Here is a 27,318-nt window from a genome sequence, read left to right on the forward strand (position 1 = left end):
TTTTATTTAAGTAGTATAAACAATACACATTCGGCAATAATCAATTAAAAAACGGCCTTTCTGTCGCAGAGACAGCGAAGACGCTATCTCCTCGCCCAAAATTTGTAATTGTATTTCACTGGCAAACGTAGGTAATTGGCGCCGTAACACTCAAAATTCAGTCCGATGCGAGTATCTCCTGAAACGAAAATGAAGAACAAATCAGTTTCCGATGTCAATGCATATAGTAATACAGCGTGACCCATCTGAGATGAAATACGCACTGATCGAGAAAGTGGAGTTATTATTTCACTCTAAATAGTGAACAAAGTGGCCTTTTACCTGGCAAGTGAGCAAAAATACGCAACGTAAACGATTATATAATTAGACTATTGAGCTTATGATATGGTTTAAGCCAAAAGAAGTATTTTTCCTAAACCTTGCGATTCTGCAAAAATTAAATTAAAAAATTAAGAAAAAAATTAATCTGTTAAGTTAAATACCTTGAACGTAACAAAAACGTAAAAAGATTTGGATTTTATTTGAAAAGGAGAAAATGTGACAAAAAGCAATTGTTATTCAGAAACCAGCCCCAATATCTTACTGGATTAAGAAATAATGCAATTAAAACATTGTTGGAATTAATACTTCACATATGAAAATACTATCTTCGAAACCAGGTGGGTAATGTATTTTTGGATTTCACTGGTTTATAGGATTCAACATTTTGCGGACATTTTTGAAACACTATTTTTTAACCATATATTTTAAAACCATATATTTGTTGTTCTCAACTAACCGTGGTAGGCAGTATGGTTCATCAGTTTTCTTGTATCCCTTAGGGGCAGATTTTTTAAATATATTAAGGGGGCGTAAGCCAGGGGACAGTCTACATTAACGTCTACTTTAAACCCTAAATGGGAAAAACTGTAAAGCACATCATCATTTGAATTTACTGCGATCAGTTCAATGTGTTGATTTTCGTCCTGGTCCAGATCGACGGCATCTTCGAATCCATCTTCATCCATATCATCGTCCGATCCGAATCTTTGCGCATACGCGGCTGAGAAAAAGATAACGTTTATGAGAAACGGTCTCATATTTAAATTTCACCTTCGTTCATAACACCGTAGTAATAAAAGATATCTTCGACATCGCCAAAGCCAGTGTATACGTTACTTCCTGGTGCTTTGATCGTTGTAGGGGAACGGGGACGAATTAAATTTTCACGGCAGAATTGCTCCTGCTGCAGATTCATGTCGTTGTGCGCGAGCACAATTCTTCGGAGACGCATGTGCATCAGCCTTTGCTTCTGGGACAATTCTACTCTCTTGGCGGATATTATGGGCACGGCCATGAACCAAGAATTTTTAAAGAAGAAACTATACTGAAAAAAGTATCCAAATTTTATTTTTTAAGGCAACCCCTCAAAATAAAGTATGTTACAAGAAAGTTCTTAATACCTTGAGGCAAACCTTAAAGTTTTTTTAATAATTCAATTTAATTAATTTAATAAGTTAAGTAAACTGTAACCATAGAAACATATGTTATATCTCAATTATAAACGCCCTCCATTCTTATACAAGGTGCCCAAAATTCTAATCTAATGACAACTAAAATGATTTCAATATATACCATAGCTAACTCCTCGCGTTTTAGCACAATTCGGGAGATTATCTAATTATCTATGGTATTTGGAAAAGACACATAATTCGTTAAGGTAGCCAATTTGATGTCGTTTTTCTGTGAAGTGTGTTTACTGGATGATGACTGCCACTAGGTAGGTATAATGTATCCTATTTTTAAAAATTTTACGAAATTTGAAAATTTTGAAAAATTTACCACACTAACTAATGGAGCAAAACATGTATTTACAATAAATTACACTTGCATATTGTTTTCTTGAAACCATTGCAAACTCTGGACAACATTTGCGAAGTAATCGTCAACATGCCTTCAACTACATCGCTGTTCTAATATTTAAAAGGACTTCTACTAACAAAACAGAACCAGCTAGAGATATTTCATTCTATTATAGCACCTCACACATTCAGTTTTTTCAGATATCAGAAAAACTGAAAACTATCTACACTAAAGGTGGAATAAAGAGATACCCATTAGAAGACTGTGTAACTCAGGGAAAAAAGTTTCTTACTGACGCAAATATTAAACTATTCTATCTACTAACCGCATGAGATAAGTAGACGTTAAAAACAATTTTATAATAATTATAATTTAGGGAGTTTAATCTTAAATTCCATATGTTTGTTGCCACGTGTTGTTTTACTTTTCTAGTGTTATGCTATTATAGACTTGGATTTATAATTTAAAGTAAGACTTTGAATATTTATATAAAATACGTCTATTACCTGTTCTTATATTTTTCAAAGTGGGAACAATTTTTTTACCAAAAATGAAAATTTATATATTGAAAAAATAATGAAAGTAAAAACTAAACTAAAGTACTTCTTTTCAGGACAAATATCATTCTTTTGTCAACTGTAGTAGATGATATGGACATAGCAAGGAATCAAAAAGTTTTTAGCAGCTAGCTATTGGTGCAACATAACAATATTTTTAACTTATGGTACTAGAGACAAAAATGATTTTAGCAGTTTGTTACCATAAGGTCGCTTTATACAAATAAACCATCGAAATAACCATACTTTAGCCTGATATGTGCTGCCGTGTTGACGTTCGAAATGCAGCCTTTTGTCGGCAAACCGGCTGCAGTTCAGTATGTCTAAAATTTTGCAACCGCTGAGTACCAACGAATCCGGTAAGCGTTCTTCATTGATTTTATCGAAATGTACGCAAAACTGTTTAGTCATTAGAATTATTCCCGACACTTCCGGAGGCAGCGACTGCAAAACAGTTTCGTACAACGCACAACGTCTGGCATTTATTGAGCAGTTACTCACGTAAGCATTGAGTATGGCGGGGCCGTAGAGCAGGTTCGGACAAACTTTAAATTTCCAAATGAACGCGTCGAAAGTATCGATGATTAACCCTGCGTACATGCTAGACTTGCACGTTTTGTAATAGCCATTGTAGACGTACCGCCAAATGGTGGCAATGATAATGGTATACTGCAATATGATCCCCCAATGACTTACTCCCTGGTTATACTAATTTTGTTCCAACGGATTCGATAGCTGGTGATGGGCAAATAAATCAAAACATTCCAACCACTATCGTTACCATTGCCAAACGATTTTAAGAAGGGTAATTTCGATCGTTGCTATTCAGGGAGAACTATTTGATTGACATATGCAATGAAGGGCCTGAGTGAGACCTCAGTGTGCAGGTTGCTTGGATTTCGTGGTTCTTGTTTTGGTTATAAATTTATTAATAATTATAAATAGTGGCGAAGGAAGCAGTAACTTTCTAAGAAAATCCTCATACACCTTAAATTAGCTAAACTATTTCGCCTCCCTTTTCCTTCTTTTAGGTTTAGTTGCGGAAAGTGAAGACGAACTCGACAGGCTTCTACATAAATTTGGACTGGCCTATGACAAACTACGGGTTCAGGATATTTTCGAAAAAGACAAAAAATCTCACGATAGCTAAAGAAACGTTACGTTGTAAGTGCCAAATTTACATTAGTATCGTTGAACAAGTGCCATCCTTCAGCTATCTACCTCGGTGTCCAAATAACGAGAACAAGAACATCAGTAAAGAACTCAGACTTCAAACTACTGTCCGTTAAATCTAAAAGCCTCAACGATATAATGTAGTCGATCAAGTATCACACAAACAACACAAACAACAACAACTATAAGAGCGGCAACTGCTTCCGAAACAAGAGACAGAACAACAACCTCATATATGACTGTTGTCTGCGTAATGAAAATATTGATAAAAATCATGGACAAGACAAGGATGGGAATAAGGAATGACGATATCAGAGACAACTGCAAAATTCAGAACGTTACCTTGGAAAAAACAGGTTCTAGACCTATTAATAAGAAGAAGAAAGAGACAATTTCAAATAAATAAATCCCTAGAATCAGAGAATAGAATTGTTTGGGAACAGTGCAAAATTCTAAAATATGATATTGGAACAAAACTATTAGCTATTTTCGCGCAACGGATCCAAAGATCATGCACATTAGTAAATTGACTGTTCAAAAATCAAACTAGTATTATGCATTTTATTGTTGCACACTATACTTTTTCTTTTGATACATTATTTGAATAACAACACGACATGTGACGTTACCATCAGAACCACCAAAACTTGAAATATCATCAGTAAAAACTACCGAAAACATTCGATGGCTGCCAAATCCATCGCATAAGTTGGATATTTGGATATTTTAAATTAGAAAAGAAAGTTATACGAAGTCATTCGGTACTCGAATGGGGCAGGGTTTTTAGGGCGGAAAAAATTGTTACTTAACTCAATTTATTGGTCATTATTTTGGTTGATTGGGATATGAGGTTTTTTGCTGCGTTTTTTGTTTATGATAGAAATTGCAAAATTGGCGTTGACGCTCAGAAGTAAATTTCTATAAATCCAAGAATATGAGGGTTGAAGACATTGATACTTTATTTCTGTCAACAACAAAACTGCATTTGTTAAAAAGGTAAAATCGCAAAAAGCAAAACTTACATTCTCTTATTAGATAATTCTAAAGCGATATAAGCTAATAAATCCATAATTCATGAATATGATATATGATTATATTAATTATGTTTTTATGTCCCCTCCTCTAAAATACTCAATTGTGCAATGATCAGGAGCGCGCAAAGTGCCCCCTTAAGTCATCAGCTTCGTTAAACACTGTCGCGAGACTTTCTGATACTTTAGTCACAGGTTGGGAGTGATCGGATGTTTTCGGTAGACTTAAAACACTGATGATACTTTGACGATTGATGGTTCTGATGGTCACTCAACAACTAGTGGTCGTGAAAAAAGTGAATACTCGTTTATTAAACATTCACTCCGCTCGTGCCTAAACAAATTCGCGACTAAAGTGTCCGTTGATAAGAATATGTTAGGGATTGCCTGCGCGAAAATTGCTATAAACATGTAGCACAGATACCTGCAATTTTAAAATTTCGAGCATGTTTAATAATTTTGTGATGCAACTGATCTCCATGTTGTCGCGCGTATAACCCAATGATATTTCCACGGCGTTTATTAGAGCGTCTAGCGTTGCTTCTATTTTCTTGAAAACTAAGTTTAATCTATCCTCGGCGACAACTTTGAATCTTCTGTTGACTTGTCTTACCCTCATACCTGGAACGATAGTCATTATTGTTGATATAGATGGTGTAATTCCCACGGACAATAAATTATGTTTATTTGTTTAAAAATTATTGAAATTTTTTAGCGACCTACTGACTGACTGATAAGCGCTGGTAAATTGAGTACCCGCACTTGGTCCTCTATTGCGGATAAGTTGTGGGACACTCGGTATAAATAAACGGAACTTATTACATCAACTGCTTTAACGTCACAAAACAATAGAGATAAGTTGTGAGTAGATAATTCGTAACTACCTAGGTTGATACGATCTCATCAGTAAGCATCGAATTCATTAAAGACAAATTTTTTTTTAATTTGGATCTGAAAAACAATGATAAACAAAACGAAGGTAATATTTCGTACGATGTTCTAATTTTTTAACGGAATTAACATGGGACCAATAATCCATAAATGCTTGTTGAAAAATTTGTTGACATAATGCATTATTGAATAGTTATGGTTTAATGAGACATTTATCTTAATCGTAATTTTTATATATGAAAATATAATTTAACAATAAGCAATGTTTTTTATTAGAAAAATTAAATTGATTTTTTGAAGAACATATTGTTATACTCAAAAAACAATAAAATAAAAAAAGGGATAAATTAAAATACAATTCTATATAATTTCTAGAAGGGATAGATATGACGAAACGATTTTAAAAGAAACATTGTAGATATATTACAGAGTTTGTTGCGCTATACATCATTGAATAATACGGTCAAAATGACTTTCAATATAAATAAATTAAGCATCGTATTTTATATCCCAATCCTTATACAGAATTAAAAAAAAAATAGTCTAATCAAATAGGTATTGAATAAGACTCAAAAAATATTTAAGGTTTGACCCTAATAAACTAATTAGAACAGGCTTTGGAATTTTAAAAAAATTGTGATATACAGGACGTTCCATGTTAAAGCATACAACCAACACTATTAAAGGAGTTAGTTATACTATAGGTCCTTACCCAATTCGTTGTATGAAATGTGCTTAAAAATGTTCTGAAGGACTTCGGTTGGAACAAACATTATCGGATTTTTTCTTTTTCGCGCCTCTGAAATGTGGAAGCAATAGTGCGATGTTGATGGTCTTTCCCGATCAACACACTCTCCTGATGATAACTTTCTCCTCTTGGAACGTGTGTAATAACCACGCGCAACATCGTCCTCGCAGTCGCTTTTCTCGTTTAATTCTTCCATTGTTTTTTTTTTCAATACGCGCGTTACTTGTTTTCTCGGGAGCAAAGCCCTTTTAATTTTGAAAAAGATTTTGACAGCCAATTTTGACGTTTTCGTGATTGGAAAGCCGTTTGGTGTTAAGATTTTTAACTGCAAATGCTGTATTGTTTGGCTGTTCAGTTTCACAAAATGAATTTCCGCTGTTTCAGTTGAAAAAAACAACTTTAAAACTCTGTAATGGTAATAAAAAAAATTTCTTCAAGTACCAGATGACCGGCCCTCACCTTAGTTCAACATCTCAACTCTCGAATTGCTGAAAATTTTTAGTATTCGACGTTCTCACCAGATATAAAAAAAATAAATATAGTTATTTCTCCCAAAAAATATTAACGAAACGGCTTTCTACTTTTGGATCAATAGCCAAATTATATGAACTAAAAGTGTCCAAATTATAGGCTTGTACCTCCATAGAAACGGCAATATAAAACATTAAAGAACATAGAAGTTTTGTGTAGGTAAAATGTTTTAAGATATATGCTGTTTTCCTTTTTGACTTTCTTAGCTGGTAGGTTTGCTTTTCAGTTTAAATTTGTTTTATACATTTTGATAAATATTAAGGAAATAATATTGTAATTATAAATGTTAACAAAAGAGATATTCGCTTTTACTTCTAGTTAACTTTTGGCTAATAATTTTTGCATTCTAATTTAATCCATCTTAAGCTAGAGTCAGCCCTTAGACTAGAAGAAGGTCGGAGCTATTGATTACTATAGCTATTGAAATGCGGCGAGATTAAATATCTAAACATCTGCCGATTCGATGTTTGGCTGGCAAAACTTTCGACGTAAAATAAGTTAATTAACATAGAAATGATAAGCTAGAAATATATAGGCAGTTTTTTAAATTAACCTAAGTCTCCTGAGAGTTTGAGAGAGAAAATGCAAATTTGTGCATATTTTACGAAATAAATGCTTTGTATGTTAGAATACCATGATTTTTTATCATTTTTCACACTAGTCACGCCAGAAATGTTTAAAATTAAACAATACCAGATAATTGTCACTATCAGAACGAAATGCATTGTTAGTTAGAATGGTAATAGCGGTTAGTTACCAATACGGAATGACAATGGGTTATTACGCAGGCAAAACCACAACCACAACGAAATGGCAAATAATCAAGACCTAAAATATGCGAAAACAAAATAATTTTATTTGATAAAATATATTTTACTGTTCCATATTGTTTGAAAACAAATATGGGCACATGAATTTACCGAAAGGTCCAAAACCTGAACCTTTACGTTAAATTTAGATGCTCCCGTGGGAAGATATGGTGGTATATTTTTCTAATTAAATTCCTACGCCACTGGCTTATTATTTTTGGGTTCGTCTTTCAATTTTCATCTAATTGCTACTTTTGAATGTTCTTCACTCTTCAAGTTAAAAAACGATCTGAATGTTAGAATAAAGCAGTAGCGTGCGGTTCTATTTCGAAGAACAATCCATCAAAATTCGTCCGGTTGTATGAAGATTGACTCCATGTATCTTTTAAGTGTCCTAGATACAAAAAACTTTGGAAAAAACACGCTCCATAAAATTCCCGTGGTGTAATTTTCGGTAAACCTGTATAAAATATTTGGAGGACTTTATTAGTCCTAACAACACCTTAATTTCATTTACGGTATCAAATAGTATATACCAATTAGCAAATACATATAAAACGAGCAAACACATTGTCTATTTTTACGGACGTAATTAAATGTTTAAACAGTTCGGATGAGGCATTGGATAAATGCCAAAATAAACAACCTTATCAATGTGCAACAATTAATAACGCAAACTTTGGCTTTATTACCGTCATATACGGTAGCCTCTCCGTCCATACAGAATTTCTTAAACTAATGGCGATGGATTCGAAGCAGTGCGCTTTCATCGATTTTCAAAAGCGGTCTGCCCTCCTAGTTTCCCGCGCGTGCTCCATTCAATGGCGTGTTGTTCATTGTCTCTCGCGAAGATCCATCTGAAAATATCCCCTTCGATAATTAATATAGTTTCGCCATTGAAACTAATCCCGGGTTTAATATAAATCCAAATGATTCTTCAACGAAAATCGACCTGGTGCTGAACGGCAGTAAATGTGCACTCGTTGTTTAACGTTTAAAAATGTTGACGGAAGCCGATCAGCTGTTTTGGGGGTGTTTAATATTGCCCCCGGCGACTTGCAAAACGCTATCTAAAGTCGGGATTATTAAATGGCGTTTAAAGTGATCTCTTTGAGGTAAGTCGGTGTCGTATCCAATTATTTAGTTTTATAAAAATAATTTAAATTAGTTCTTGAGAAGAACAGATATATAATATGCGCCACCGAAAAATTTTATTACTTATATTTCATTTTAATTCACAAATTAAAAAAAAATCAAAAAATTTTTCCCTCGACAAATACCTTCGTACATTTCTTCAACAAGTTCATGCTGGCGGTCTAACGCAATTAAAGCTTTAAATAACACCAGTGAATTCATGCAAGAAATAAAGAGAGGCGGAGTAAAATCACTACTACGTATTGTCACTATCGTGAAGTAAACTTTGTTAATCGCACACACTCAGTTAGTGACCCTGCACGTCGTGGAAAAAGGAATACAAAGTAAGCAGCATGTTTCCTCCTAAAAAGATCAAAGACGGAGAAAAAATGATTGCTGAACCTTTTGCTGCAATTGATAAGACCGCCGATCATAAACTAATAATAAAACCAAAAATTAAGAAAAAATATAATGAGATTTTTATGTCACACAATATAAATCAGAATGAAGGTCCCATTGACGAATTTTTTACCCCAATTTTATTATTTTAGTATTTGAAAACTTTTAATTCATTATCCCCATGAGAATACACAATGTTTGGTTAGTTATTCTCATCTAGTTTAACAATTGACTGCTCACAATCAAAAAAATTAAATATGTAATGTATAGGTTAGCCTACAGAAAATGCTTATGTGAAAATATATTTTTTTAGTCAGGAAAATACATATTGCTAGCTACAGGGATTTCTTCTACGTAAATTATTCTAGGTATTTAATTAGTGATGGGTGATGAGTTATTTCAATTTTTTACGTTTTTCAATTTCAAATGTGTCGCAATTTTCTTTAGATTTTCTTCCTAAGAAGGGTTTAATTAAGGGCCATGTTAAACATGTTCAAAGAACTAATTCATTAACAACCAATAGCAATCAAAAGCACTTCATAACAGATACAGATTTCCGGAAATGAAAATGTACGTTTATAAATGGTTACTGCGGTATGTGTGCTGCATTTTCAGACTAGCGATGGACAGTTATAACTTATCACAGATTTTTAAAGAAAACCGAGAAAAACTTTCAAACCCACCGAAACTTATACAATGCACAACTCAAGAACGTGTAAAAAATTTAGCATATATTATAAAAATTAGATTATTGAGGATACCGCTAAGTATAAATTATTGTTTCCAAGTTGCAAATTCTTTAAAATTCAACTTTCTCTATGCACCCGTAGAAATAATTATTTGTTATTTGTTTATTATTGAGCGATTCCCCTCGTATGAAAAAACCTTGTTATATTTTGAGTTAATGGTCTGGAAAAACAAAATTACTTACATTGCACTCTGTAAATTTATCGATTGTGGCAACTGCATTTAATGAACTTTGCCTGTCGTCGTCGTCGTCGACAACGACGACATTAACAAACAGAAATAATGATGCCTGCTTTACGAACGCAACCATAACCATATTCGCTCGGTGCATTCTAGCTCCATTTTATTATGAATTTGCGAGTCAATCGTTTCATATATAATTTCGAAGGTATGTCAATCATGATCTTAAAGGGAAACACTTAGATGCACATGTAGTCAGCGTAACCATCTCTAGGATTTATATGTTAGTGCTGTTTGGTTAGTTCGGTTAGTTTTATTGATAAAGAAATTATGTTTTATGTGTTATAACGATTCTTTGCAAATATATGCGAAAACACTAATTACTTTACATTTTACTAGTTTTGATTTTTTTCTTCAATGGTGAAATTATAAAAACCAATATTAACAATTTATAAAGGTTCCTCTGTAATAATGAACATTCGTCTCAACCTACATGAACATAAAACATAATATAACACGAGTGTAATGCAACTGCAGGAAAGAGCAGTAAATAGCATGTTCAGCATCTTTACCGCATTTTGTAAATGTTTCTTAAAATGTTGAATGTTCTTATTTTCATTTTTACGGGAATACAACAAGAAATACTTAAAAATTACTCATTGAGCTACAGTTTTAGGAATTTTTCGTTTTTACTTTATAGTATTCATGAAACTGTCCTTATTTAAATGATAATGTTATGTATGTTGAAACTAAAAACATATTTAACAACTTAAGCCGGCAAATACTCCTAATTTACGAACCACTAATAAAGATCAGATGAACAGCTTACACTAGTATATAAGTGCAGTAGTTTAGTTTACACTTGATAAGACAGCGATCCATCTATCGTCTGGAACCTTTTAGTAATCACGCCAAATAAAAACAGTTTGAAGTTCTTTTAGAGTTCTTTAATTTCACCATTGAAGAAATCATTTTATCCATATTACAAATTTTGATTGTAGAGGGTGGATCACATTTCTAACTATTTGCGGCAATTATTTGAAATGGGCAACAAAAAAAGTCCGGAACTAGAAATTTTTAGACGCGTCAAGTGGTATGAATTCGGTCAAGGACCATATAAAAGCGTTACTTAGCGATAATCAGAAAAAGTGTGATTAATCGAACATCAAAAAGTCCAAAGAGTCGGACGTCGAGATCAGTTATATTACCTCGGGTCTTACTCGCCCTTCTATATCCTATTTTCCTTCCCTTGCAAATCCTATTTTTGTCCAAAGCGGGTAAGACAAAGAAAAAGTTTTCTTTACAAAAATAGTTTCTCCAACTGAATTAAAAGAAGAAACACTAATGTACAAATTATTTCACAGGTTAAACTAGAACCTAGCGTTACGGTGGCATTGTCCAAAACCTACTTGTTCAAAGTTGAAAACTTCTTTTTTTCCAAGAAAACTAGAGCAATATATCAAGTACATGATGCCCTTATAAAAAAACACTATTTCTTGATTGATGAAAATATTATTCTGAAATCATTTTCCAATTTTGCATAAAAACTTGCTTTGGAATAGTTTTCATAGAAACATAAATTTTTCCAAAAAAGTTACAGACTTTTTTAAAATGCAGATGTGCTTATTTTACTGTTAAGTGTCTTATGAAAATTGAGCTCCAGAAACCGATATTAGTCTTTGTCCATCTCTTATTAGTTCTTACATTAGTTCATATTTTTTTCTTTTTAGGCGTATAAACAGAGCCGTTTTTACAGTTTTCTTAAAAGGTTAAATAATAATTGGTAGGCTTATGTTTGATAATTTGGGTATTTTAAATTTATAGAAGTGCCAAACAATCAATTTGTAAGTTCATAAGATCCGTTCCCTGCAATAATACAACAATAGAAATAAAAATCCTTGAAAATATTTTCCCGTTCCAGATAACGAAAAATGGGTTCAAGCAGCGGTGGGAAAAAGAAGTTCGTTAACTTTAGGAACAGGCAGAGGGCGAATTTGAGTTTTTTTATCGTCGTTATGTTTTTCGGAGTGTTTGGAATTATCGTCTTTACGGAAATATTTTTCATTGACGAACGAGATAGGGCGTCGGGCGTTATAGTCAGACACGGAGCCATTTCTTATCACGGAAAAACGCCACAGAAAATCGACTACGAGGAGGGATTTCAGGTAAGAATATTCTAAGAGAGCGCGAACTATGAGGCTACATAATTTTCCCTGCATCAGTACACATCTTAATAGCAGGTATCTAACGGAAATAAGAAACACATTTTTTTTCAATTAATTGGGACGGTCTAACGACACACAACTAATGAAGGTGTTGTTTTTGATGATAAATGATTTAAATATTTAAAAAGCTAGTGGAGTAATTTGAAAACAAATATGTATCTATCTACTAATCTACGAAACCGCCAAGGTCGACATTGTTAAAATTTAAATAGTAAGTAATTTTTATTTTATGGGAGAATATTGCATTATTCTTATATGTGTGCCTTGCTTTACGATGTACTTCGAGAATTTTCCAAAATAATTGCGAATTGCGAATCGCCGTAAATAATTGATTACCAATTGAACCGAACACGTTTTTTTTTATTTGAAAATGGGAATTATAATTATATAGTTCTCATTTCGCGCGATCTTTTAAAAGTTTGAGCAAAACGTTTAAAAATTTTAACAAAACTTGGGGGACTGAAAAGGAAATAAAAGGTGCCTAATTGAAATCGAATGAAAGGTAAACAGGATAATAGTAAATGCTGAAAAACTCTATTTCTACGGTGTGTCCCACTTAAAAAACGTACGTACACCCTTGTTTATGGTTCGATTTTGATTTTTTTTTTGTTGTATCGGTCTCTGAAACATGTACTAAAACCTTGTTTTGCTTATTGCTTCAACTTAGTTGACTAACTGAGACTGTTTAACAAAAGGGAGAGAAGAGAGATCTACTATTAGGGACTTTTTTTTAATGGATTCAGGTTTACTTAGAACCCAACTATACCAATTTTGTATAATGTTTCAATAGAGAGTGTTTGAAATATCGTTTGTGCCCCGGTTAAGCCATCGTTTTAAATTTTTTTATTACGGTTTAGTTGTGATCATTTTTTTTTGTTTTATAGATCGTGACTAACTGGGACAAATTGTTGATGTCGAATATCGAGAAGTGCTATTAGGGAATACTTTAAGAATAAAGTGTAAGAATTCTTATTCAGAACTACATAAAACCTAACTGTACTAATTTCCATTTCCAAAATATCTCGCCTCGCTGAACCATTACGCCTGTAGAATGTTTATGGCTTAATTTTGATAATTCTTTTTTGCTAGATAGATCTTACTAAAGAGAAATGAAACGGTTTTTTCGTATAGCATCGACTAAAATCATAGCTAACTTGAAAATGATAACAATGTTTTAAAAAAAACTTTGTAAACCTTGAAAATAACGATTAGTTTGTGTGATTTTAAGATCTTACAAATTTTAAAAATATCGATTAAAAAGATTTTTAAGAGACGCTAAAACAACAGCATTAATAAATCTTAGTATTCGAAACATGTAAACAACATTAAAATATAAATTAGCGAGTGAAATTGACTGTCGAATATTGGCTTCTCAGTTTGACGACGTCGATCAGTTTTGATATTTTTGTTTTCATTATTTGATGAGAATTAAAAATTCTTTTTAATTAAAAAAATACAGCGTTGTAAAGTATGTTTAGGCCATGCCTATCATATCAAATTTTAAAAAAATCGTTAGTATTTTTCAGTGAAATCTATCCAACAAAAAAGTATTTTCAAAATTGAGCCATAAACAAACATTCTGCAGGAGTAATGTAGTTTTATGTAGTCCCATAAATATTTCGTGCGTTTTTGAGAGATCTATCCAACAAAAAAATATATCAAAATCAAACCGTAATCAAAGATTTTACAACGATTTACATCCTTAACCGGGACGCAAACGATATTTCAAACACCAACTATTGCAACAATATAATTGGTATAGTGGCGTTCTAAGTACTCCCGAATAAGAATTCGTTGCCAATTAAATAGTCTCAGTTGACCAGGACTTCATGTTGAAGCGATAAGCAAAACAAGGTTTTAGTGCATTTTTCGGAGACCTAAGCTTGTACAGTTCTTAAGTGGAACATACTGTCGATATCACTGCTTAATCCAGTTAAATCGCATCAGCCACTCAACGTTTTCTAAAAGTAATATGGAACAATATTTTACAGTAAATTACCTCGGCATACAAAGAAACTGAAAATTTAAGAATATAAGATGGTTTTATTATAACATGATACACTGCATTAAATAATAAATCCTTTATTATTAGCCTAAAGGCTAGGAAATATACAAAAAATACAAAATGAGAAACACAGCCGAATTTTTTTTTAGATCTAAATAACCATACTTTGTTTAACATATTCTATACACGATTTCTTGAAACTAGGTGAAAATTTTACATTTTACAAATTTTTTTTTAGATCTAAATAACTATACTTTGTTTAACATATTCTATACACGATTTCTTGAAACTAGGTGAAAATTTTACATTGTCAGGCAAATCGTTATACTATTTCAAAACTTTTAACAAACGAGCTATTCTGACTCACCTACTAATAACTCTATTTAAATATCATTTATTTAGCATTTTATAAATTTCACAACCTGGTTGATGCTCAGAAGACTAGTAAGACCAGTAAACATGTCTGTTTTAATAGATTTGTATTGTACTTATTGAAAATTTCCAACTTTCTGGCTCTCTATGCTCTATTTCTTAATGCGAGGGAATTAGAAATCATTACTGAACTATAATGTTTATGTTTATTGTTTCAAATTAGAATTATGGTTACTTAGTTACTATTATTAAAATAATTATTATCTCAATTTTCTGTCAATCTCTATTATAATGAGGCATAATAATTATGTAACGTAATATTACTTTCATTCTGCATACTCGTCTTACGTACAAATTAGTGTGTCCCTAATTTATGAACTAGTCCGGTGTATAGATCTTAAAATCTGAAATACTACTATCATTGCAATTCTTCTGAACTTTACGATGTAACGTTAAAGTTATCCACACTGTTTAATGATCCCTGTCAATATAAATTTATAATTTAGTACTCCCTCGTATTAAAAGGCCGAGCATAATGCAAAATCGTTAATTCTAAGCTCTGAGATCTTTTTTGCTGCTATCTGCATTTCTGAAGTTGATCTCTACAGTTACTGCAATAATGTTTATCGATGGGTGTGTTTATTATACATGCCTCTACAATATTTTATTGTTATTTCTATTGTGTGTGTGCAGTGTTTATTGTACTGCATTTTATTTGACACAGCCTAAATATTATTGTGCATAGTGAATCAAGGTTTACTCTATCCTATCCTATTCTACGCCGCCACGTTAAGTAAAAAACTTTCGCACTATTCAATCGGACTTCATGTAGGATATTTAGAGATTGTTCCTTTCCGATTTAACCAGAAAATATCCAATTAAAATCGTTAAAATTTTGAGCAGAACGATGACTACATTTCCGTTCGCGCCGGTCAGGCGATGATGAACGATGGCGGGTTCGGTGCATTTCTCGTCGGGGGAAGACGTTCCGGCCATTTTCCCAATCTCGAGAATGCCCAACCGGCATTCTCCAAGGTAAAGCTTCCGGGCCTGCCAGCTATAGAAGATTTTTTTCATTGCCCTTGCTGTTTGCTTGTAACAGACTTGACAGTGAACTTAATTTTATATTCATGACCATCGTTGTATATTATACTAAACCAGCGTCATTGATCGTGTACAAATACTATCCCATTAGCTCCAGTTTGTGGCATGTTCTGCTTAGCATAAGCTAAATCTCACTGATTTCCGGTGTTTTCTATTGGCACAAAGTATAGTTTTTGCATCATGGTTTAATTTTCCAGAATCCAAGATCGTGTACTATTTTATCCAATTTTACACTATTATAGCAAGACTGAAGTATAAGCATGGAATGCGTGAGCGCTTTCAAAACTAAAGTGTGTTTATTTCCTAGACTTCATGTACCTATACTTAATAAAGATATGCCTCTAATTTTAAAGATTAAAGAAGAAATGGTGTGTATTTTATATGTAGTGTCACTCAGGTGAACAAGAATTCAACTATTTTCCATATATGTAAAACTAACAACTATCGCTTTATTGTTACAGAACATTTTTTAATTTAAGGACCTTACACTTAAAAAAAATGTTTTTAGTTTTTGACCTCCCTTGAGTTCCATACAATAAAAGAATAAATTGATATCTTATAAGATAAGAAATGTTTTCAATTATTTAGTTATCATTTGTAGAAAGCAGGTTTCAATCTGATTTTGCTGACTAAAATTAACGAATAATTCAGAAATTAAATATTTCAAAACGAAAACAAACAGCCTGTGTGTATAATTGAGAGTTCTTCCGAAATCGAGCGAAAATTTTGTAAAATCGTGATTATTATCACTTACCACACCACTACAAACTACATTTTACAAACAATGTATATCAAATTTAGAATCAACATGCCGCCCTGATTGAAAACAGCCTGGCTGATGAGATAAGTAAGTTTTAGAAAGTATCAAATTAATAAACAAAAATGTAAACGTTTTTGAAAGTCAAATGATCTAAAATCAGAAATAATGTTGTATAAGAAAAATAGTTGATTTCTTGAATCATAAGAACCTACCCAAATACTTATTATGAAACAAACAATACTAGTAATGCTATACCTAGGCGCTTATACAGAACTGTTTTGCCTGAACTACTAACTTTGTTAAATTTTATAGTTATATTATATATATATTATTATTATTACTATTACTATATTATATTTATTTATAGTTATATGGAAATAAACAACAAAATTGGCACTGGGTTTCTAAAAGTGTATTCAATATTCGGAAAAATGACTTCGAAAATTGCGTTTTCAGCGTTACAGCGACTTGCCTTTTAGTTTCTGAAGTGCTAGTTGTTTTTATTTAGTTGAATTCAATGCCATTATAACCTACGATAAGAAAGGTAGTCAAGCCGATTTGTTAGCTATTAAATGTATATTTTTGGCAACAGCGATGTTGTAAATTCCAATATTTTGTATTGCAGCTGATTTCAGACATGCAATTACCGTCGTACCCAGACAACTCCACGATGTCGGAAGGTTCGTGGCAAACTGTTAACGGAACCCGGTTGGTTTACTTGAATGGTGCCCTCATCATCGTTATCGGGTTTTTTTTTCGTTGTAGCTACAAATTTTTCGTGTTTTCGGCCTACTATGACCCCAGGAGGACGCAAAGGTTCATCCGCGTAATAGGAGCCACAAAAACAAGAGGTCCTGAGGGCGTCTGGTGTAGGTACAGGTACAAGGCCGAAGGAAATGCTACAGCAAATTTCTCCAAGATCGTACCGGCTAAGATAAAAGTAAGGCTTTGGTCTAGAAGTTTACCGTCGACTCATTAACAAAACCAGAAGATATTTTCCAAATTACATTTACTACTGAACAGATTCCAATTGGCTATGTTCTTAACACAATATTAACATTTTATTTGACGGCTTCCAGATAAAAAAACAAATCCAGGAATCACAAACTTACTAAAGCTCAGAAAGTACTACACCAGAGAAGTTGCCAGTTTTTATATGGTTTCGTTGATCAAATAAGGTTATTTTCTGAAATTTCGTTTTTATTTTAAAATGAGAACTAAACAAGAACAGATACTTACTTTTTACAAAACTTCTGTATTGCTCCTGCGTCTGTTTCTGCTGAGTCGAACTTGCTGACGTTTCGCCAATCATCCTGTTGGCTTCTTCAGAGCTTGACTGAAACTGGCTCGTATTTTACTCTGTACCTGCTTATATATTGTTTGAGGGGGGCGGAGAACAGAATGATTGGTGAAACGTCAGCAAGTTCGACTCAGTACAAACAGACGCAGGACGAATCCAGAAGTGTTGTAAAAAGTGTTACAGTAGCTTGTGGAAGTTTCTTTGAAAAAAGAACAGATGCCAACGGCATGCAGAAGGTGGATTATGATACTAGAGTACGGAAAAAAATTACTAATAAAATAATATTACTGATGCTTTTAGGTGAAAACACTAAACAAAAATGTAAAATTCATTTCTTTTTTATTAAATACCTTTGAATGTCAAAATCAAATTCAAACTTTAATTACATCTTAATCTTAATTAATTTTTTCTCGTTGCCTTATATTCACACCCTGTATAACTAGAAGGGCTTAAAATAAATAAAAAAAAAAACGACAACACTGATGTCGAGAAATATCGAAATTATACTACTCAAAATTAAGCAAATTCTTAAGTATTCATCGGCCGATCAGTTTATCTGAAGCACTCAGTTAGACTTGGAGAGGAAACGCTTCCTAATTCGTCAATAGGTCGTTCAAAAATATCCTTTGGAGGAGTGCAAAAGTTGTGTATTCCTAAATAATAGTTTCTATATGTCAACGAATAAGATCCATTATGGACCGATATGCACCGATTTAGACCATGTCTTAACTTTTAACAATAATTATCTCTATTTTATTTCACAAAAATAGGTGATCAGAGAAAACTGGAATCTTATGTACAGTGCGTGTTTCATCATGTGTCCTCTGCAAAACCTCAGTGTACCGTTAAGCGTCAGCATCGTTGCCAGACTAAAGGACCCCCCATCTAACATGATTACCGTCATAAACAATTACAACGAGACGTGGAAATCTGTGGGCCTCGACAAGCGTAATTGGAAATTTGCGGTTTGCGTCAAGCCGTTGCATTTTAATTACAACAAGGTATTATAGACTTCTGAATTTATTGTTCCTCAAATTAAATAAGTAAAAACAGACTATGCATTTTGTCTGTGGTATAAATTTGTGTTTCGTTGGAATTTTTCAATTCTACACAAGCATACACTCGGCTGATAAAAGTTAAAACTTGGTTAGTTTGGTTTCAAACATTTCAAACACCAATAAATTGGATCTAAACTGGAACCAAATAGCCCGGTAGAAAAGCGAGGCAAATCGTGCTATTAGAAGGGGCCCCTAGTATTAGGGATTGTTGTCTTTCTCTTGGTCACTTAGATAAGTGGAAGAATCGAATATTCCACCTTTATTTACTGATATAACCTTAATGAAATCACTTGGATATTATTATTTATTGATCAAACAATATATTCTTTAAATAGTTGTAAAAGTTTTAGATTATAATAATCTAAAATAAACTAAATTAAATTTAGAAAAATGGTCGTAGCAATATGTATTTTGCAATATGTAAAGTTAAAATACACATGTATATTTCTGGACATAATGTACAAGGTCGCTCAATGAAATCGTGGCTCGAATTTTCTAAAAATTCACTGAAATGAAAATTTAAATACTTACTTGCTACACTGAATAGAGATTTCCAATGCAACTTTTTGTCAAAAGTTCGTATACAGGATATTCCGTTTACATGGAGCTGTTATAAAATTTAAATGTTCCCATGAACACATTATATTTTGCCTTAATGGTTATGATAATTGGCCATTTTCATTTCGGTGAGTTTTTCATAAAAGTTGAGCTCCGGAAACGAAAATTTTCTATACCTTCAGATAAGATATGTTCCCATAGGAAACCAACTTTTTTGGCCCAATCTGGACTTTCAACCAAAATTTTTATTCCTTGAAAAAAAAACCTTTGAATTTTAAATATTTTAAAAATTGTAAATTCAAAAATATCGATTTATTTATTTATTTAATTATTTCCAAACAATAAGCGGAAATATACATTATTACGTCCTACAAATTATAAAATCAAATTATCAACTTTTGTTATTACAGAGAAATATTTTATTTATATAATCACATTCTAAATATTTTATTTATGTAAAATCTCTTTGAGTTATTATTTATATATAAAACAAAATTGCAGAAGCCGAAAAATAAATCAGGAACAACTATGAGTTCTCCATTATCATGAGTCATCGCGAATATATTTATGGAAGCCTTCGAGAAGAAAGCTCTCTATAACTTTCATCTAATACCAGCCAGAGTCACTGAATCCAGAATTAAAACACCTCACCTCTGCTTTTCTCTCTGATCATTTCCACATGAAAGATATTAAGCGTTCCATCACAAAATACACTTCACCACAATCTTTCAATAGCAATGAGTCCTAAAGAAATCCCACACTCGCCACTGTTGCCCTTCCTTACATTGAAAGCAGCACTGACCACATATTAAAAGTTTTTAAGAAATATAACGTCAAGACCAGATTGATCACTTGTCCAAAAATGTATCTCTCAACATCTTCGGTCCGTCAAAGACAAAATTCCATTTGAGATGCCAGGAGTTAACAGCATTCCATACATACGCGGCACAGAATACATTGCACAGACCGGACGAAAAATATCAACTAGGCTCAAAGAACATGAAAGAGAATCAAGACTAAGACAAATCAACTCATCAGCTGTTGCCGAACACAATCACGAAACCGAAGACTTTTATTCGACACAACTAAAATTCTTGCATGTAATCAATTCTTCTACCAACGAGAATCTATAGGAATCGATAAGCATCCAAACAATTTCAACAACTACTGATGCACGATGAATCCAAAAGTTTTGTAAAGAGTATGAAATCATTTTCATGAAAAGATTGAAATGATTTCACAAATTACCCTCAAAACACTCTCAAGCAGATACTCGTCTAATATTAAATAGATGACCATTTCAGTTTAGATCTAGCTCACTGTTTAAAACACAAAACTGCGAAATAAGATAATATTAGTGTCTGATATTCTACAAACAAGCTTCTGAAGTTCAATAAATAACATTTTCACAATTAGATTGAACTTTTTTGATAACTGCCGGCTAATCAATGTTGAGCATATCCTAATATTATAAAAAAAACACTGAAAAACACTGTGATGTCCAATTTACCTATAACCCTCTTCAAGGAATATCTGAATACGATACTTAGCGTTTCGTTGAATAGCAATAATAATATGTACACAATTTAGTTCCCAGAACGACGTGGCGACGACGTAACGCCCAGTATAAATAAATAAATATAATTTTCATGGAATTTTTTAAATTAGTAGTAGTAGTAAAAGTAGCTATTCTCGAATTCGTTAATATTAGGTGTTAGGGTTATGTATTGATCAGTTTTGACCTTCCAGAAATGCGCTCGTATTAGTCAGACCGACACTCAAGCATTGAACAGTCCTTTTCACCTTAGCAAGGACGCTAATGCCGACATTTCACATATCTCAATCTTCGTTAATAGCAACGGTACTATGAACCATTTTGTACTGAAAGTCAACTATTGGAATAGTTTAACCAAATAAAATTGTGTCGATTGTGTCTCTTGTTGATCATATTTTAATTCCTCTTTCTCATCAAATTTATTTCACTTACATTATATAACATTGCTATAAATAATGTTATATGCTAGAGGTTTGATGTAGATTACAAATTAATTAATAGGTGGTATGTTCGTTTTTTTGTATAAATATTTGTTCACACTGTTTCGCAGGACATTCAACTGCTGGAGTTTATAGAACTGAACCTACTGATGGGAATAGAACATTTCATACTGTACAATCATACCGTTGGTCCCCAAGTAGATTGCCTACTCAGGGATTACATCGCGCGTGGAGTTGTGACAGTTTTGCCGTGGAATTTAAAGATCGAGTCCCAGAAGGAAATACGCACGGAAGGCCTGTTCGCAGCCCTTAACGACTGCCTTTATAGGACGATGTACAAGTTCACGCACGCGCTTTTGATAGATTTCGACGAATATGTCATTCCTAAACACAACGACACCCTACCGCAACTAATCGAGTAAGTTTTTTCCACAAACAAAACTGTAACAGCGAAAGAGACGAAGTGAAAAAAAAATCCGACAGAACAATTTTAATTTTAACATTGATTTGTTTTACCCTCATTAGGAATAATAGTGAACAAAGTTTACGTGAATATATTATAATTGGTACTACTGTAGAATATAAAAACTTGAATATTAGCTCGGATAATAAACTTAGATTTCGTACATAAATGTTTCCAAAATTCTCCGAAAAGTTCATATTAATCTCCGCAACATCTATAAAACCTGAATCTTAAGTTAAAATAGACTCCCTTTTAACTGACAGGATGAAATACGCAAAATTAATAAGACCATGACTAAAAGCTGCTTCTCCAATAAAATAATGTATTATATTATGTATATTGACTCATTTTCTAAATAGTTCTATAGTGCTGTTAAAACTATCAACAACCAAGGTCTTTGGAACCTAACCTACCCTTTATCTGCCATTATTAATATGTCGTCGTTGCTTCTACTAAACCTCTTTGTATGAAATAAAGAATTTTAAGATTATATTTCTATATTTATATATATTATTATATAATATATTAATGCCTTTCTTTAATATTAGCATAATCAGGAGTATGTATGCTGTAAACGGGAGGCACTTGTATAGAACTTGTTTTGACAAAAAAGCGAATATCATATACCTCAACATAACAAAGTTGAAAGATTCATTCGTTATTTGCAGTTACCTGGGTCATCGACTTAATACCGCATCGACCGGCTCTTTTTCATTCCAAAACGCATTTTTCTACCTGCAGTGGAGCGACGACGACGACGTGTACGATTTCACCGACCCCATTTCGCCCAATCTGGTGACACTGAAGAAGACCCGCAGGAAAACGAAACTTCACCCACACAAGCAACGTTCCAAATATATATGCCGCCCGGAACTGACCGTGGAAGCGGGCAATCATTTTATTTGGGAATTTATACCGGGGCATGGTAAGTTCGGGGGAGGGGAATCGGGGGGCCTAAAAAAAATAACGAATGGTGCGTTTATTATATTATGTTATTACGTATATTGGATGTTTGTATTTTCGTGGACAAGTAACAACTTTATTGTTTTTAAGAACACGTATATTAAACCATTTTTGAATTGCTCTCAAAATTCTAAACATATGAATTATCTATATCATATACCTAAGTCTTACCGTTTCTGACATACTTCGAACCTTATGTCAAAAGTGACATTCGACTTTTCCGACTTTGTTGAATTTATTATATATTATTTAAAATCTAAAATTAAAAACATAAATGAAAAAAGCCTTTAGTCACATTTTCAAATAGAAACCCCAGACACGGCATGATTTTTTCGGAGACACGAAAGTGCATAACACTATTACTACGTTTCGGTTGTCAATTATTTGTTACCATCAAGAATTTTAATTGCAGTTTTTTACTCATCGTGTTTCAAAAAATTCCCAAAAACCTTTAAAATGACCTTCGGCTTTGATGTTAGACATTTTTGACAAAATATTGACTATGATCTCTCATAATGAATACATGAAAGTTTCAACTTCAAAAGTTATGTATGTATCAAAAAGTTATTCATTTAATTGTACCTAATTTCTACCTACTGATTACAGGCATTTAGTCACAAGATATTTCTTTAACATTTTTTTAAATGCACATAAATTATCACAGTGAAAATTACTGTTCAACACAAAACCTGATATATTTTCAAACTTATAAACACATATTTCAAATACTATACAATGTTAAAATATTTTTTTTCAAGAAGTAGATTTGGAAATACCATACATCTGATGGCCCTTTTTTGAACCACGAATACATTTGTCGAATCAGTCGACCATCCCCACAAAATTATACCATACCTAAGCCTACTCTCAACATGAGCGTAATAAACACTTAATATTTGTGATTCTGTTAAAAGATCCTTCAGGTTATGTATTAAATAGATGTTGGCCCCCAACCCCGATACCAAAGAAGAGCAATTAATTTTGAAATTCATGTTTTTATCTATGAATATTCCAAGGAAATTTACATCTTTACCGATCGCAAACCTTCAGTATTTATGTGAAGCGAAAGGTCTCTACATAACTTTTGACTATGATGGAATCTTTTAAAAGATATTTTTAGTTTATTAAGGTATAAGTTAATATCATCAAACCAAGAGTTCACCTAACTCAAAACCACGTTACATTTGTCTCCCTGATTCACACCTATCCATCATAGATATTGTAAGGTTATCAGCAAACTTTTTAAATGCTCTCTAAACCGTCAATGTGCAAGAGGAAAAGTATCAGTCCTAATATAGAGCCTTGAGGGACGCCCATTGTTATATCAGCGCATACACACCATCTGTTTTATATATTAGGCTAATATATTGTTACCTATAAGATAAAAAGGACTCCGCAAATTTCAATGAAGGACCGCTTATACCTTTGCAAGACACCTTCCATAACATTAAGTCGCGATCTACACCATCGAATGCCCTGCTGAGATCACAGAATACTCACCGGAATCTATAGAATTAACAATACCCTCCAAGAATAAAGTAACTTCTTGTATGGAGGATTTCCTACTTCGAAAACCGAACTGGTTATCGAAAAATATTTAAGATACAATAAAAGTTGTTGCAAATATGCATACCGAAACGCCTTTGAGAAAACCATGGTGACTGTAACTGGTCTGTAATTATTAATATTTGTTTTACTACCTTTTGTATGTAATGGAATAATCTTTTTCTACTCCCGTCTGTAAAATACATGGTTACACACCGATCTAGCGTGCCTTCTAAATGAAGCCTATTTAAAACGTAGGCCAAAATTGCATTCTTGTAGTGAGTTTTCTCCGCACCAAACATCAAACATATCTCTTTTCAGAATTGACATGGTTACTGAAAAAAATAATTTCTTTACATTTAGGCATTTCTTGGCACCTAAATTTATTATTCATAAAAACACTATATCAATTTGTTTTTTATATAAAACGAGTAACTAAGAGTTTTTTGAGTCGTTTACACATATGAGAAATTAATGAAAATAAATATGAAAAGTTTACTCACCTAAGCCTTTCACAGGGTGAAATCGCAATTTTACACTTCGGTCCACAAACGCCATAATAAACAATTGATCCCACTTTTAGCAAAGACATTCCACTCTATAGAATGGTATCTTTCAGATAAAATCGAAAACATACGTTTCCGGTAATATTTTTTTTACGAATTATTAATTCCTAAATAAATAAAAATGATCTCTGTGCGTCAGTTTCGTTTCCCAAAGATCCGAGCCACTTCGGACATTTCCGGGATTTTACCGCACGGGTTTGGGAGCAATCGGATGTTTTCGGAGATATTTCCCACGCCTTGAATTTTAACGTTTATCAATTTTGACGGTCATGTCAGTGAATGTATTCGTGTTGTTTTGCGAAAATGTACCCCAAAAACTAACGGTCGTAGAAAAAGTATAGTATGCAACAAGTTCGGTAAACTTTTTAAGTCACTCGTTTATTAAACATTCGCTCCGCTGCATTCCGCTCGTGTCAAATAAACTCCTGAGGCAAATGCCGTTTACCGTACTTGTTGCATAATATGCAATGCAATTTTTTGGCTTAAATGAAATGATAGAGGGTTAGTATCTATTCTCGGTGTCGTCGGTCAGTGCCTGTATTTCTAATCCCTATGATTCCTTGCATCTTTCAATTTTAAAATTGTTATGGCCTTTCAGTTCTCAATTCTAACCCCGCACCTGACACCAAATGAACGATATTGTTTTCAGGTACACTGAACGTACCAGCAGACGCGGCCATACTGCACCATTATCGGATTTGCGAGTTTGGTGGCGACGACTGCATCAAAACTCAATCGACATTAGATAAGACTGCATATCGATATCGAGAACGTTTAACCGGTACTGTGAGAGAACGTTACGATGCGTTGAAAACGAAATGCGTTCTGCCGCAGCCCCAGGCACCCCAAGCGAGGGTCTTCCACAAAATACTAAACATGTTGAAAGGCCAAAAGAGGAGATAATAAGCTTGAATTTGACAAGAGAGTTATTACAGAGGGTTTCGTGATATGACGTGACTGTAAGTTTTTGCCATGAAACTACCATGTTTCAAATTGTACTAGGTAGAGTAGTACCTCATAAGATTAGTTTTAGGGATTAGGCTCAATGTGCAGTTTATTATATTGTTTTTTCGTATTTCCAAAAAAATATGTTAGTACATAATTTTGAACGTGCTCGGTATCTACTTTGTGTAAGATATAGTCAATAATTAAAAGTTAAAGAATATATTTTTTCTAATTCTGTGCTTAACATGCGTTTTGTGTTCGATTGGAAAAAACAAATGGACACAGGTCTTAAAAAATTTAAAACCACATAATTTTTTATTTTGAGAAGACATTGATGCTTAATTTTTAGGAAATTTTATGAAGACTCATGAGGCTGTGATCAACAGAAACAAAGTGGGTTGGCTGGCTAACGAAACCCTAATATTGAAGTGTGGTTATGTCAACAGTATTAGAAAAGAATTGTATATTTTTGTAAATATGTGGTAAACATCATATAGATCTGTAAGTTCAAGAATATTTTTACCAGAGGGGAAATTAGTTGAACTTGTGTCACGTAAGACCAGGTTTGTTGTCCTATTGAGTTCAAGTAGGAATTGCCAAATCGTCGTTAACATATTAAACAGCATATTGCATAAACTGTTAACTCCAAAAAAGTTGATAAGTAATAATAAATCTTGTCGTTTTTTATGAGACAGAAACTCAAAGAATTGATCTTAAATTAGAATATAGAGATTATACAGTATCTCAGAAAGCTTCTTATCTATTTTTAAAAATATTTTTTTAAGATATTTCGAAAAAAAAATGTTACTTCTGAACTTGTGCTCCAGATATATAAGTAGCAATAACAATAGTTCGTGAATCGTTAGCGAAACCATTATTATCGAGTGGATCATATCATCTGATTTAAAAGCTTTTCAATAGTTAATGAGATAATTGCTTTTACGTTAAGGACGTTGCGCTTTCCTACAATCGTTTGACATTTAAGTCTGTATTGGTTGAGTTGCTCAATTCAAATAGTGGCGAGGTTTAGAGAACATTTCGATCAAAGCATAGCGATTTTCAGGCTTTTTGTCTGTATATAGATTCTGTAATGCGTAAGCACAAATATCTATAGAAATAATTTTTTAACTTGTATAAGTACATTTTCTACAAAGGTCGCCCCTAAATGTTAAGAGAATATTTTGACAAAGGAATCTCCGAACGAACACTGCAATAAATTTAAATGAAGCATTATGTTGGGTTTTATTTACGAACACTATCTCCATTAGCAAAGATGAATTTGCCAATTTCATTTTTTTTTGTCAACTTCAATATAACGTCATCAAAAGACCCTTTAGTATATATAAATTGGAAGTTGTAGTAATATTTAACACTTGCGGCTTTTGCACTGAACCAAATTATACCTGGGACATCTATA

At 32.9% G+C, this 27,318-nt stretch overlaps 2 protein-coding genes across 8 annotated transcripts; one reads left to right on the top strand and one right to left on the bottom strand.

Annotated features, from left to right (window-relative positions):
* Positions 1–5: 5 nt before the first annotated feature.
* Positions 6–10,176, bottom strand: LOC132699027 (uncharacterized). 3 transcript variants are annotated; one of them, XM_060665473.1, is made up of 10 exons: positions 10,047–10,176; positions 8,275–8,439; positions 6,702–6,755; positions 6,207–6,649; positions 5,028–5,224; positions 2,901–3,068; positions 2,646–2,843; positions 1,093–1,366; positions 779–1,042; positions 6–178 (listed from the first exon to the last, which is right to left on the bottom strand). In XM_060665473.1, the coding sequence occupies exons 4-10, from the start codon at positions 6,436–6,438 to the stop codon at positions 84–86; spliced, it is 1,428 nt and encodes a 475-aa protein (XP_060521456.1). In that variant the 5' UTR covers positions 6,439–6,649; positions 6,702–6,755; positions 8,275–8,439; positions 10,047–10,176; the 3' UTR covers positions 6–83. The 3 variants fall into 3 exon arrangements, with proteins under 3 accessions (XP_060521456.1, XP_060521457.1, XP_060521458.1); XM_060665474.1 differs by lacking the exons at positions 6,702–6,755; positions 10,047–10,176 and having other exon boundaries at positions 6,207–6,487; positions 8,275–8,286; XM_060665475.1 differs by lacking the exons at positions 6,207–6,649; positions 6,702–6,755; positions 10,047–10,176 and having other exon boundaries at positions 8,275–8,387.
* LOC132699026 (beta-1,4-galactosyltransferase galt-1) lies at positions 8,557–27,148 on the top strand. 5 transcript variants are annotated; one of them, XR_009618463.1, is made up of 10 exons: positions 8,557–8,697; positions 11,964–12,207; positions 15,548–15,679; positions 17,134–17,216; positions 17,274–17,448; positions 18,579–18,809; positions 21,530–21,837; positions 22,551–22,807; positions 25,606–25,915; positions 26,251–27,148. XR_009618463.1 is itself a non-coding variant. In XM_060665471.1 (9 exons), exons 2-9 carry the CDS (start codon positions 11,974–11,976, stop codon positions 25,857–25,859), a joined length of 1,674 nt encoding a protein of 557 aa, XP_060521454.1. In that variant the 5' UTR covers positions 8,557–8,697; positions 11,964–11,973; the 3' UTR covers positions 25,860–27,148. The 5 variants fall into 5 exon arrangements, 1 of the variants encoding a protein (XP_060521454.1); XR_009618465.1 differs by having other exon boundaries at positions 26,265–27,148; XR_009618464.1 differs by lacking the exon at positions 8,557–8,697 and adding an exon at positions 10,112–10,250.
* The last annotated feature ends 170 nt before the right edge of the window (positions 27,149–27,318 follow it).

Source organism: Cylas formicarius, unplaced genomic scaffold, assembly GCF_029955315.1.
Source record: "Cylas formicarius isolate icCylForm1 unplaced genomic scaffold, icCylForm1.1 PGA_scaffold_3__17_contigs__length_32017465, whole genome shotgun sequence".
In the NCBI taxonomy this organism is placed as follows: domain Eukaryota; kingdom Metazoa; phylum Arthropoda; class Insecta; order Coleoptera; family Brentidae; genus Cylas; species Cylas formicarius.

What these genes read in the sequence shown, in the direction of transcription:
- LOC132699027 (XM_060665473.1), bottom strand. Translation starts at nt 6,438, where the DNA reads ATGGAAGAATTAAACGAGAAAAGCGACTGCGAGGACGATGTTGCGCGT. An exon ending in CATTTCATACAACGAATTGG is followed by an intron (nt 5,225 to 6,206) that starts GTAAGGACCTAT and finishes CTATCGTTCCAG; the next exon opens with GTATGAGGGTAAGACAAGTC. An exon ending in GAACCATACTGCCTACCACG is followed by an intron (nt 179 to 778) that starts GTTAGTTGAGAA and finishes TTTTCGTTTCAG; the next exon opens with GAGATACTCGCATCGGACTG.
- LOC132699026 (XM_060665471.1), top strand. Translation starts at nt 11,974, where the DNA reads ATGGGTTCAAGCAGCGGTGGGAAAAAGAAGTTCGTTAACTTTAGGAAC. An exon ending in CCCAACCGGCATTCTCCAAG is followed by an intron (nt 15,680 to 17,133) that starts GTAAAGCTTCCG and finishes TTTGTATTGCAG; the next exon opens with CTGATTTCAGACATGCAATT. An exon ending in TCGTACCGGCTAAGATAAAA is followed by an intron (nt 17,449 to 18,578) that starts GTAAGGCTTTGG and finishes TCACAAAAATAG; the next exon opens with GTGATCAGAGAAAACTGGAA.